The sequence below is a fragment of the Myotis myotis genome, unplaced genomic scaffold (assembly GCF_014108235.1).
Source record: "Myotis myotis isolate mMyoMyo1 unplaced genomic scaffold, mMyoMyo1.p scaffold_m19_p_2, whole genome shotgun sequence".
Lineage (NCBI taxonomy): Eukaryota > Metazoa > Chordata > Mammalia > Chiroptera > Vespertilionidae > Myotis > Myotis myotis.
In genome coordinates this window covers 178,636,762-178,650,947 of record NW_023416324.1, presented here as the reverse complement: position 1 = coordinate 178,650,947, position 14,186 = coordinate 178,636,762, and the positions used below count along the sequence as shown (strand labels likewise).

The window sequence follows — 14,186 nt, the reverse complement described above, 5'->3', positions numbered from 1 at the left end:
AACAACAGTCAGGAACCTTTCATGTTCCCTGACAAAACCCAAACGTAATGTGGACGTAGGTACTAACCTGCACGATCTCCTTTTAGTGTGTCCCACACGTTACAATTGAAGTCGTCATAACCAGCTAACAGGAGACGCCCACTTTTTGAGAAGGCTACGGAGGTGATCCCACAGATAATATTATCATGAGAATACAATAATAACTCTTGGTCTGCACGAAGGTCAAAGAGACGGCAAGTGGCATCATCGGAGCCGGTGGCAAAGGCATAGCCATTTGGAAAAAACTAGAAAGAAAAGCAATAAACATATTCCATGGACATGTACAAAAACCATGTGAGACAGTATAATAAACAGGCTCTGGGGGAAAACAGACCTAGATTCAAATTCCAACCTGGCTTCTTACCGGTGAGTGCTGTTGGGCACTAAAGATTCTTCAACACTTTGGGCCTTAGTTTCAGTTTTAGAATGTGGGTTAAAATTGAATGAAATAACATATGCCAAGTACACCGCCTATTATTTAACACATAGCAAGTAATTCAGTAAATATTAGCTCTGGTCCTCCATATGTCTTATTAAAATATTTAAATATAAATGTTACTATTTACAGAATTTATATATGTGTACTCTTTTATTTTTTTAATCCTCACTTGAGGATGTGTTTTTACTGATTTTTAGAGAAAGGAAGGATAGGGAGCAAAACATCGATGTGAGAGCAGAACATCGGTCAGCTGCCTCCTGCACACTTCCTACCTGGGATGGAGCCCACAACCTGGGTATATGCCCTGACTAGGAATCAAACCCACAACCTCTTGGTACACAAGATGCACCCAACCAACTGAGCCATACTGGCCAGGGCTGGGTTTATTTTTCTTATTTAAATCAAACCCCTACTATTTGGGAATTCAATGTCATAAGAGCCCATTATTTATAAGAATTTATAAATTGTAAGAATCCTTGAAGGCAATGTGTTATGAAAACCATGCTACAGAGTTCGTACTTCAAATGCACAATAAATGTCCCTTAGAAATGCTATTCACTTACACTGACAGCATTAATATCTGACACATGTCCAGAGAAAGACTGTCTACACATTCCATCTCGAATATCCCATAACTTGGAAGAGGCATCACAAGCACCAGAAACAAAAGTCCTCATGTCAGGACTCAGAGAAAGACTCATCACATCTCCAGAATGCCCAGTGAATGTGGTGGTCTGCTGGGCAGTTTCAATGTCCCATAGCGCACTGCAATTAAAAATGAAAAAAATAATGACCATTATATCTTCTTATATTAGTTCCTACTATCACCCTCAACACCCAAATCAGTGTTCTTCTGAAATAAACTTACCAATTTGTATCTCCTGAACTTGTAACAATTTGGCTGTCATCTAAAAAACGGCAGCAGGACAAGTAGCCTATAGCATAGAGAGTAACATATTTTAGGTTATCATTGATCAAATAACCCCATAAGCATATGAAATACTAATATACATACACAGAGAGAGAGGAACATCTATTTGTTGTTCCACTTACTTATGCATTCATTGGTTGCTCCCTGCATGTGCCTTGACTGGTATCAAACCTGCAACCTTGGTGTATCAGGACAATACTCTAACCAACTGAGCTACCCAGCCTAGGACAAATACTTATATGTATTGTTAAGTATTTAATACCTGGGCAACAGTGTTTTTTAGTACATTCTACAGTTCAAATTTTAATTACTTCAAACTCTATGCTATCTGAAACTAAATTTTATCAACCAACTCTTTTAGGTATTTACTATGTCAATGACATCATGTTGGACACTCTCTAAAAGTTACAACCTGAGTAATACGAAGTCCCTCCCACCTACTACAATTACCTGAGAGACATACTCCTCTCGAATGTCTATAATCTATGGCAGATGGGGATTAAGTACCTTGGAGAAAGATTAAAAGTATTGTGAGAAATTAGAACCACCACTCCAGCGAAGGCTTCATGAAAAAGGTAGCATTTGAATGTTCAGAATTCACCAGTATTTCAAAACATGAAAATGGCAGGGAAATGCCATTGTAGAGATTTTGTAACAAGCATGGTCAAATAGTATTGCAAGGAATTCAGAGAGGCAGAAACCCGATGAGTGGCCAAAAATCATAATAAACACTGCTAACCAAATGCGCTACCACTGAATTATGGTTTCGTGTGCACTCTGGAGAATAAAGCAATGTGCTATCACAGTGAAAAACACTTTATAAATGTTATATAATAAAAACCTAATATGCTAAGTGTCCAGTCGGCTGTTCAACCAATCAAAGCGTAATATGCTAAAGATATACTAAGGCAGCTCAACAGCTCGCTATGACATGCACTGACCACCAGGGGGCAGATGCTCCAACCAATAGGATAGCTTACTGCTGAGGTCCAACCGATCGGGACTGAGGGAGGCAGGCTGGACATGCCCTGGAGCCCTCACGCAGTCCCTCTCGGGCTGGCCAACCTCCTGCATCCCTCCCTGTCCCATTCATGCATCGGTGGGGTCCCTTGGCCTGGCCTGGCCTGTGCCCTCTCGCAATCCGGGACCCCTCGGGGTATGTCGGAGAGCCAGTTTTGGCCCAATCCCACAGGCCAGGCTGTGGGATCCCACTGGTGCACGAATTCGGGGCTTTAGTCTTAATATATACTTTCAATTACATAATCAAGTATATATGCCAAAACCCTGTGATGTTATATGGTTGCAGAGAATACAAAAAATATTTGCTTTATTTTTGTATTTTCATTATTGTGTAAATATTTTGCAATAAATGTATCACCCTTACAAAAATAATACCTTTTTAAGAAAAACAGGACAATATTCAGTGGAGCTCACCTATGTGACCCGGTAACTCTCGGCTCACTCTCACATTTCCCTCTCTGGTCTTTAAGTTGTATATAGAGCAGATGTTGTCCAGTCCTCCACAAGCCACATAATTACCAGAAGGGGCGTAAGCACAGGTCATCACCCAGGAGGACCTCAAAGGAATGGCATGCATCTGCAGAACAAATGAAATGCACAAAATCCATCACTAAGGAATGACAGTCATTCATCTTCCTACCTATTTACAAAGAAGCAAATATTATGAAAAATTAAATGCATCTAAAAATTAAGGTAAAATAAAGAATGCAATGGCTTGGGAAAGAGAACACTGAAAAATAAAATACTAATGCACACTAAAATACCTATTTCTGAATTATAAATAATTCAATTTAACTGCTCTTTTCAGAAATTATTCTTTTAAGAGAAGCAAGAACAAGGATATTTCAATGCAATATAACTACTTAAAATATTAAATGTAAAATGTTAAAGGTAAAAAATGTAATAAAATTCTTTGTTTTTGCAGTCCTGTGCAAAAGAGGAATTTCCTCCAATATAAGTATCAGAGTCTATTAAATATGGTTCTCCCATGAAGAGATGGTTCCTCTAATCATAGGCTCGAATTTAAACAACAGGAAGAGTTTCCACTACCTACTCCTACCACTATCTGGGGCCTTCTTACCCAACACCAATCATTTGCAGGTCAGGCAGTAAAATTTAAGGTATATGGGACTTCTAAGGCTAAGTGGTCCATACAGAGAATCAATACACTGTGTGTGACTACTGTGCTCTCACTTAACTTAAAACAGTATTTTCAATACACATTTTTTTGTTTTAGGAAAATATCATTGAAAGACCCATGCTTAATACCAGTTAAAGTAGAAGAACTGTTATAATGCAAATCTATCTTGGCTACTTTTAAATTCTCAACAGGCTGAAGATACTGTTTACTTCACAAAACAATACTTTTTAAACTTTAATAAAAGAGTACACAGAACCTAAAGGAATTTGACCTCTGAAAGTTCTCCTGAAGCTTTTCCACTACCACTCAGCACCTGTGTGTCAGGCATTCCTTCCAGTGGACACGTGAGGGGGACCTGCTGGCTTCCCCAGCAAGAGCTCTAAGCAAGTTGTCCGCTGTCTCTTCTGAGCAGCCCACACACACATCAATGCCTAGAGTGGACCAACGAAAAGCCTCCTCACCCACAGCTAGAAATAAAAATCTCAGAGTCATGGTCACACTGGGGAATTGGAATTTGTTTAGCAAATTATTTCTATGTAAAACTGATGCACACTCTTCTCTAATATTCAAATATGAAAGTCTAGTAAAACACATTGAAAAATATTCCTGCAGTTGTCCTTGGGCATGAAAATGGGGCTAAATATTAAAATAAAGCCTAAGCTTCAAGAGAGGATCTAGATTAAAATAAATAGAATAAATTTATCTTAGAAGAAAATTACAGAATAAAGGAAAGAACTGATGAACATCAAATCAAATAATAGGTTACTTAAGAGAATGATTAAGAAATTCTACCTTATTTGTTGTATAGCTATCCCAAATAATTAATTTTCCATCCTGGGAAGCACTGACTAGTAGCCTAGAGGAACAAACAAAAATAATTTGACACTTAGAGGAAAAAAGTAGTTTAGATTATTTATGCATGGAATTAATGTAGAACAGTTCAGAAAAAATATATATATAATTTCTTGAATTAAAAACTTGATACCAGAAAACAGCCCTCCAACTTTAAAAGAAATGTATTCTGCATGCCAAAATTTTCATCATAACATAAAAATTTAGCAAAATTTAGACATTTTACTAAAAATGTCAGGTTATGATTCAACTTTTTCATGGTGACAGCATTCTGGATTCTTATTCAAGATTCTGGTAAGTATTAGCTGACTGGCTTGTGTTTAGTGATATAAATTTAATGACAATGGAGTAGATGTAAGCCTAAAAACCGTATTTCATTCAATCAAAAAGTATCAATTGAGATGTGAAGGTAGTGTTATGGGTACACTCAGAAAATACTTCCTACCTTTGAGGGCTCCACTACCTGGTAGATAAGATATTTACACATACAAGAAATCAAGTAAGTGAAAACTAACAGAGGAGTAGCAGAAAATAAATGCCAAACCAAAGCAAAAGATGGAAAAATAACTGCTATTTGAATTAACCAAGTAGTCTCACAAAAGAGAATGCATCTTGAAAAATGCAATTTGTAGAGCTAACAATACATATGTACTTCCATCCTTTGTGAATTTAGGTAATAATTACAGCAATATCCAGGAACTTGTACATAGCTATATTCAACAATATTTTATGTTAACTGAAATTGCAAGGTTAACATACAACAGAACTGCTTTTGGCATAGTAAACAACAGTATTAACACCCCATGCAAAGAAAAGAAACCCTAAACAGTTTACCTAGATAATTTAATAATGGATATTTTTGAGAGATAAATTTATTTCCATAGTAAAGGTTTCTAAACTTTTAAAGTGTCACTGATTATTTTTAATGAAAGCAAAGTCTCATATTGGATGCATTTTCTGCAAACATTTCATAAATACAGTTTGTTTACTAACTATAAAATTATTTATTTTAAAGGAAATGCGAATGGAGATTCTTAATGACTATAATTCTGCAGGTAGTTTGGAGATAGCAGGTACAAACCTTGAGTCATAGCCCCAATGCATGGCATAGATTTTAGCGAGGTGCCCCCTCAGCGTACGTCTTGTTCGCATTTGTATCCGACCCACGGAATCCATATTTGATGTGATCTTTAGAAAGCAACATAAATGTTATTCTTTACCTTAGACATAGCTCAGAAAACAAAGTAAGAACAATTAATAGGCAAGAAATCGGGTGTAAGAAGGGATAAAAAATAGCAGCGGAGTAGGAGGATGCTGAACAGACATGCTCCCAGGAACAAGCTGAATTACAACTGAAATACGGAAAGACTTTCTGAATAATCAATGGAAAACTCACAAGAGAGAACCCAGATACCCAAGGACCGAAGGTGGAGACCACACAGAGACTGGTAGGAGGGGCGGAGGCACGAAAGGGCTGGCCAGGCACCCACAGACAGGCAACTGAAGCCCCAGAGAGAGAGCTCAGCTGTGCGGGGGTGGGGGTGGGGGGGGGTGCCACTGAGAACTCTGGGATCTAATCCTGAAGCTGGGCTCCCCAGCAGAGAGCACCAAACTGAGGAAGGTACCCACATAACATCTAGCTGTGAAAAGCAGTGGGGTGCTATCTGCCAGGGAGTGGCAGCTGAAAGTTCGGGCACCCCCTTAAAGGGCCAACACACTAAATTCCCTCTGAAGCCACGCACCTTGTGCTCCAGCAGAGGGAGGGTGAAGCAGACTGGAGCTGTGAGAGCAGGACTGGGGACTCGGGGATAGAGCTAAGAAGGCAGACACCCCAAGATTCCTGGGCTGAGTCATTCCCTCATACAGCGGGGGACATCTTTCCCACTTAGACATCTGCCTTGCCTGGGGGGAAGACAGTCGACACACCCAATTGGAAAACATCTTGCCCTGAGGCCACTTACGAGATCAAAAGTAACAACCTCCAGGCAGAAGAAACTACCCCACCCTGTTGAAAAAACTTTCACCACACCTGAGAATGACTGCCTGGAGGCTACTCACGTCAGAATCCTATTAGTCTGTAGGCCAGCGGTTCTCAACCTATGGGTCACAACCCCTTTTGGGGTCGAATGACCCTTTCACAGGGGTTGCCTAAGACCATCGGAAAACACATATATAATTACATATTGTTTTTGTGATTAATCACTATGCTTTAATTATGTTCAATTTGTAACAATGAAAATACATCTGCATATCAGATATTTACATTACGATTCATAACAGTAGCAAAATTACAGTTATGAAGTAACAATGAAAATAATTTTATGGTTGGGGGTCACCACAACATAAGGAACTGTATTAAAGGGTCGTGGCATTAGGAAGGTTGAGAACCACTTCTGTAGGCAGTGGCGGTCTCTGGAGGCTTTGAGTCTTTGCCTGATCCAATTAGTCAGAAACAGCCTTTTCACTGTCCTGCACTAGAGATTGAGAGGTGAGAGGATCTACCTAAACATAGTCACAAACCCAAACAGACAACCAAAATGAGGGAACAAAGAAAAAACCCCCAAATGAAAGAACTGCCGGGAGCCGGTCCATGCTTGCTGTTTCAAGGGACCTGGCACATATGGCATACTGTTCTTAATATGTTTGCTCACCTTCTTGGCACTATGTGTTTTAACCAAGGTCTCCTTCTGAGAAAGGTTGTTTCCCCAGGTAGGGATTTTCCCCTGAAGTTAAGGTGGGAATAAAACCTCTTAACTAGTGCCAGGTGGGTAATTAATCACTTTAACTAGGAACAATCATGCTTAAGCTACATAATCTTTACTCCCTGGAATGAAGATAAGAAACGCCCTAACCTTTGTAATAGAGATTGATAGGATTGAATCAACTGGTATAAATACAGATGCAATAAGACAGCAAGAGACAGAACTAGAGACAGAAGAACTTCGCTGGAGAGAACATGGCAAAAGATCCTGGACTGAACCTGACTACAGATATTGGCAAGAGAACCTGACTAGAACCTGGTGACTGAACCTGGCTGGAGAACCTGGACAGAACCTGGCTGGAGAACCTAGCGAGACAACATGGACACAGAACCTGGCTGGAGATCCTAAGCAGAACTTCGCTGGAGATCCAGACCAGAACTTGGCTGGAGATCCTGGCTAGGCTGCTGATCAACTGAACGCTATCTCTGTGTCCTTCCTTCTTCGCCGACTCCGTCCACACCTTTGGGGACCCCTGGACCCGCTGGGGTTGGACCCCGGCATCTGGCGCCCGAACAGGGACCTTTTAGGTAAGCGCCCCGCACTCGGGACGGATAAGACTCCACCGTAGAAAGAGGGTGGATAGTCTTTGCCCCACTCTCGGGACGGATAGGACTCCACCGTAGGAAGAGGGTGGATAGTCTTCGCCGACTCCGTCCACACCTTTGGGAAGCCTTGGAACAGGATTCCCCTAGGTAAGCCCCCCCCCCCATTGAGAACCCCCACACTCGGGACGGATAGGACTCCACCAGGGTACTGCAGACCCCCCTATAGAGGATAAGTAGGGTAAGAAGGTGGATAGTACAGAACTTAGATTGAGAAGATGTGCCATACTGAGTCCAAAGAAAGAAGACTCTGTATTGATTCTTAGATTGAGAAGATGTGCCATACTGAGTCCAAAGAAAGAAGACTCTGTATTGATCTTTAGATTAAGAAGATGTGCCATACTGAGTCTAAAGAAAAAAGACTCGGTATTGATCTTTTAACATATATGCTTGCTAGCAGAGGAATTAAGGTTACTCCCAGTCAGACAGAACGTTTTATACAAGAAATATGTCCATGCTTTTCTGAGGAAGGAAAGGTAAATGTAAAGGCATGGGAGGAGGTAGGCCCAAGGAGCCTTATCCTTAACCCCACTGCAGCCTTTCCACCCCAGGAAAGTGCAGGATTTGCAAGCTCTCCCTGGGGTGATAGATCAGGACTCAGGTAATAGCGGAAAGCGCCAATCCTACTCTTAAAATGGATACAAGAGAGCATTTCAGGTTTTTCTTTTTAATGCCTGTTTTTAAAAAATAAAAAAGGGGGAATTTGCCGGGAGCCGGTCCATGCTTGCTGTTTCAAGGGACCTGGCATATATGGCATACTGTTCTTAATATGTTTGCTCACCTTCTTGGCACTATGTGTTTTAACCAAGGTCTCTGAGAAAGGTTGTTTCCCCAGGTAGGGATTTTCCCCTGAAGTTAGGGAGGGAATAAAACCTCTTAACTAAGTGCCAGGTGGGTAATTAATCACTTTAACTATGAACAATCATGCTTAAGCTACATAATCTTTACTCCCTGGAATGGAGATAAGAAACGCCCTAACCTTTGTAATAGAGATTGATAGGATTGAATCAACTGGTATAAATACAGTTGTAACTAGACAGCAAGAGACAGAACTTAGAACACAGAACTTAGAATACAGAACTTAGAACACAGAACTAAGAGAACAGAACCAAGAGAGACAGAACCTAGGCACAGAACCTACACAGAACCTACAGACAGAAGAACTTCGCTGGAGAGAACATGGCAAAAGATCCTGGACTGAACCTGACTACAGAAATTGGCAAGAGAACCTGACTAGAACCTGGTGACTGAACCTGGCTGGAGAACTTGGACAGAACCTGGCTGGAGAACCTAGCGAGGGAACATGGCTATAGAACCTGGCTGGAGGACCTGGAGAACCTAGCAAGAGAACATGGACACATATCCTGGCTGGAGATCCTAACCAGAACCTCACTGGAGATCCTGACCAGAACGTGGCTAGAGAACCTTGCTATGATGATCATCTGAACGCCCTCTCCATGTCATTCCTTCTTCGCCGACTCCGTCCACGCCTTTGGGGACCCCTGGACCTGCTGGGGCAGGACCCCGGCATATTGTTCTCTCCATGGCGCCCAACGTGGGGCACGAACCCACGACCCTGGGATTAAGAGTCCCATGCATGGACCGGCTCCCGGCAAAGAACTAGCGAATTCTCCAGAAGAAGAGATAAATGAAGCAAAGATAAGAAGTTTATCTGAAACAGAGTTCAGAGTAATGATGTTAAGAATGCTCAACAGTATGAAAAAAGATAAAATCAACTATGAAAAAAGAAGAGTCTGAGATAAAGAATGACATAACAAATAAAGAACACATTGGAAGGAATACACAACAGATTAGGGGAAGCTGAGGATCAAATCAGTGAATTTGAAGATAGAGTTGAAACTATCACTCAATTAGAGAACCAAAAAGAAAAAAAACAATTAAAAAACAGGAGGACAGCTTAAGGGAGCTGTGGGACAATGTGAAATGTAACAATATTAGAATAGCTGCCAGAAGAGGCAGAAAAGGAGAAAGGAATAGAGAAGGTGTTTGAAGAAATAATGGTAGAAAACTTCCCTAACCTGGTAAAGGAAAAAGTCACACAAGTTCAGGAGGCACAGAGAACCCTAAACAAGAAGAATCCAAACAGACCCATGCCCAGACACATCATAATTAAAATGCCAAAAATTAAAGACAAAGAGAGATTCTTAAAGGCAGCAAGAGAAAAGTAAACTGTTACCTACAAAGGAGTTCTCATAAGGCTGACACCTGATTTCTCATCAGAAACTCTACAGGCCAGAAGGGAATGGCATGAAGTACTCAAGGTAATGGAAAGCAAGGATCTGAGACCAAGATTACTATATCCAGCAAGGCTATCATTCAAAATGGATGGTCAATAAAGAGCTTCTCAGACAAAAAAAAATGGTTAAAGGAGTTCATCACCACCAAAGCCAGAATTACAAGAAATGCTAAACGGATTGTTGTAAGGGATTGCTGAGAAGAAGAAACAGAGAGAGAAACCTAGCCGTACAGAATTAAAATGGCTATAAATAAGTACCTCTCAATAATAACCCTAAAGGTAAGTGTATTAAATGCTCCAATCAAAAGGTGAAGGGTAGCTGAATGGATACAAAAACATGCCCCAACTATATGCTGACTACAAGAGACCCAACTCAAAACAAAAGACACACACAGGATGAAAATGAAGGGATGGAAAAAATTTTTCCATGCAAATGGAAAAGGAAAAAAAAAGCTGGAGTAGCAATACTCACATCCAACAAAATAGACTTTAAAGCATCATGTAAGCAAAATAACCCAGTCAGAGAAAGTTAAATATCATATGATCTCACTCATTTGTGGAATATAATGAACAACATAAACTGATGAACAAAAATAGAGCCAGAGGGGGAAAAATATACTAGAATATAATAGAAGTAACCCTGTTATTTGCAGATTTTTAATATTTCCTACAACTTTTGTGATATCATACTATGTTAGTAGAGTTTTGGTAATTTTATTATACTTAAAATCCTTTTATTCTTGAAATATTAATGTTTATTGCATGTAATGTTATTATATGTAAGATAATTTTTCTTGAATTGGTGTTTATTGTATGTAACTTCATATTTAAAATCGTTTTTCTTGAAATAAAAAACTAAAAAAAAAAAGAAATCAGGCATAAAACCAATTTAGAGCGACTGAAGGTAATTCAATATAAATAATTCCACAGAGTAATTATAGGATCAATATGTAGTTCAAGAAAAAGTATAACTGATTTAAAATTATGCTACATGCATCCCTTCTAGTAAGAATATGTTCTGTAGACTATTAACTGAAAAGAATAGACATACCTCCAAACTTTAGGGGAAAAAAAACCCAGCCCAAATAAAAATCTAATGGTAGATGATCAAAGAGTAAAACATTTATAATTTTAACTGCCTGTAAGAAAGCCAGTTTTATGTTTGTAAAGCACATAAAACATTTCTTAATGAAAATTATTAATGTTAATTAACCTAATAAGAAAGCTTAATCAGAGTATATCTAAAAGAATCAAGAAGCTCCCTAAAAAGAAACCAAAGAATCTATATATTTTATAGTATTTATTTTCCACGGCCTTCTATTTTAACAAGTGTGCTTTTAAAAGCACTTGTACAGCATCTGACAAATTACGAAGTGTTTTTAGAAATCTCATTTTTTCAATTAAATACTAACAGAAAAGAATCTGAATGTCATTTGCCTTGGTGCAAAGCTGTTTCATGTGAATCACTAAAGTAAACAGGCTGGGGGCTTGGAGCTGGGGCGGGGACGACGACTTTACCTGAACAAGTGTTGTATCATTGCATGCTTTCCTGGCATCCTGAAGAAAAGAAAGAGGATGATAAAACATTTAGACATGGAAATCACTAGGTATAACTCAATATTTTCATTGCAAATGTAGATTTGCAAATGTGTTTTCACTGTACCACATAATCTTTATTCAAAACAACTTTTACTGAGATAAAATTCACATAACCCAAAGTTAACCATTTAAGTCAACTTGAAGGTGTATAATTGAGTGATTAGTATATTCACCATGACCACTACCTAATTCCAGAACATTGCCATCACTCCAAACAAAGAAACCCTCTTTCCTCATCCCTTGGTAATCACTAATTTACTTTTCTACCTCTACGGATTTGCCTATTCTGGACATTTTATAAAAATGGAATCATACAATAAATGACCCTTTGTGTCTGGCTTCTTTCACTTAGTATAATGTTTTCAAGGTTCCATAGGGTGGCACATATCAGTACTTCATTTCTTTTTATGCCCAAGTAATAGTCCATTATATGGATATATCACATTTGTTCATCCATTAATTAATTGATGGACATTTAAGTTACTTCCATTTTCTGGCTTTTATGCATAATAATGCATTGAACATTCATGTACGAGTTTTTGTTAACTTGAGAAAATGTCAAATTGTTCATCACAGCAGCTGCACCATTTTATAGTCCCAACATGAATGTATTAAGGCTCCAATGTCCTCACATCCTCACCAGCACAGTTGCTGTCTTCTTTTTTTAATTTGCATTGTTACAGCCATCTTAGTGGAGGTGAAGTTTTATCTAGTGGTTTTGATTTCACCAATGATTAGTGATATTGAGCATCTTTTCATGTGGAGAATCTTTACATGTGCATACCTGCATTTGTGTATCTTCTTTGGAGAACTGTTTATTCAAATCCTTTGTCCATTTTCAATACCGGTAGGGTTTATTGTTGAGTTGTAGGAGTTCTCGTATTCTGAGTACTAGCCCTGATCAGGTGTATGATTTACACACTTGCTCACATTCTGTAGGCTGACTTTCCATTTTCTTGATAGTGTCCTCTGACATACAGGTTTTTAACTTTTCATGAAGTATATTTTTTCTTTAGTTGCTTGTGCTTTTAGTGGCATATTAAACTGTTACCTAATCTAAGGTCACCAAGATTAACAACTATGTTTAACTTCTAAGAATTTTACACTTTCAGCTGTTATATTTGGGTGCCATTTGAGTTCATTTTTATACACAGTATGATGTAGGAGTCCAAATTCATTCTTTTGTGTGTGGATATCCTGTTGTACCAGCATTTTAAAAGGAATTATTCTTTCCCTATTGACTGATCTTTTACCCTTGTTGAAAAATCATATATCTGTGGCAAACTGACTTACTTATGGACTCCCTAATGTATTTCATTGTGCAAATATATATTGGGTTTATAACGAAGAAATTTTTAATTGTATTCCCTGAGTAAAAATGAACTAGGTTGATTTAATAAGGCCACAGTATCCACAGTTATATTTGTTACTAAGCTGCAGCAAAAGCAAGAGATCTGAGTTCCCCTTCTGTTTGTTCTGGCATCTAGAAGTCGAGGTGATAGGAATGATATTTATAGTATAACCCGGTCATTTCAGAAATGTTTTTAAAACTACATAGCACTTCTATGGAAATGCTTTCCAATACACTGGATACAGATGCTATTAGAAATAAAATATTTTAGATCCAATATGAGAAAAAGACATGACATTTCAGGAAAAACAACATTTATATAATAGCCACAGTTTATACTAAGTTGCACATCTATATATTTATATTAATAGCATGTAAGCTGGTGTTTATGCTTAAGAATTTTAGGGTAGACTTTCAGAGATCTTAAACTTTTACACAAACTGAAGGGAATTATCAAAAGGAAGATAATGAAACAGAAATCAATATAACAAAATAAGGAAAGGAAAGAACATATATAATAAGCAAAATATATTTTAAACCAAGTTTAATAATAAATTTAGAGGATTCATATAACATGAGAAAATCAGAAGTGCAATTAACTCTTCCTACTGGACTTGAAACAATTTTCCCCCTCAAATATTAGGGTAATATCCTTTTCAACTTTGTTTTTCCCTACTATGCTTAGCGTGCTCGTGCACAGAGGAAGCACACAATATTTGTTGAATAAATGTGCCAGATGGACGTGTTCCACAGCGAAGGGGGAAAAGGCCTGCCTCTACCTGCAGCAAAGACTAGATGGACTGCATAATCTTTCTGGCTGCCCTTTCAACCTATTTATAAACACTTAGAATATCTCTATGTCAGGGTGTTATAAGTAGTTATACAAACATACGATTTGATTCTCTCATTCTTAGTCAAATTGTGGGTTAAGAAACCTCATTTGGCAAGGAATGATTTAGCCCACTTTCCTGCAATGAAAAGGATTTCCAGAAATGACAGTGATGGCCTGAACTATGTTCCAAAAATGGTGGACTTGAAGACTAAATTCTAAAAAAAGGGCTCTCTGATTTTAAGCTTTATGAAATGAACTATATCATTTAGGTCATCTTCTTAATTCAGTCATTCAATTAAAAAATCAGTTGCCACCCTGGCAGGTTTACTCAGTGGTTAGAGTGCTGGTCTACAGACCAAAA

General features: G+C 38.5%; 1 protein-coding gene across 3 annotated transcripts in view; it reads right to left on the bottom strand.

Annotated features, from left to right (window-relative positions):
- The window catches only part of GNB4 (G protein subunit beta 4), a 41,650-nt gene that overhangs the window by 2,645 nt on the left and 24,819 nt on the right, over positions 1-14,186 (bottom strand). For 2 of the 3 annotated variants that reach the window (XM_036349581.1, XM_036349582.1), the window contains exons 3-9: positions 11,562-11,600; positions 5,504-5,610; positions 4,363-4,426; positions 2,844-3,006; positions 1,347-1,413; positions 1,042-1,243; positions 68-284 (exon numbers count right to left, since the gene is read on the bottom strand). In XM_036349581.1, coding sequence (XP_036205474.1) covers positions 68-284; positions 1,042-1,243; positions 1,347-1,413; positions 2,844-3,006; positions 4,363-4,426; positions 5,504-5,610; positions 11,562-11,600 — 859 coding nt within the window. Of the gene's footprint in view, positions 1-67; positions 285-1,041; positions 1,244-1,346; positions 1,414-2,843; positions 3,007-4,362; positions 4,427-5,503; positions 5,611-11,561; positions 11,601-12,426; positions 13,447-14,186 lie in introns of those variants that run through there. The other variant, XM_036349583.1, reaches the window with a different exon arrangement.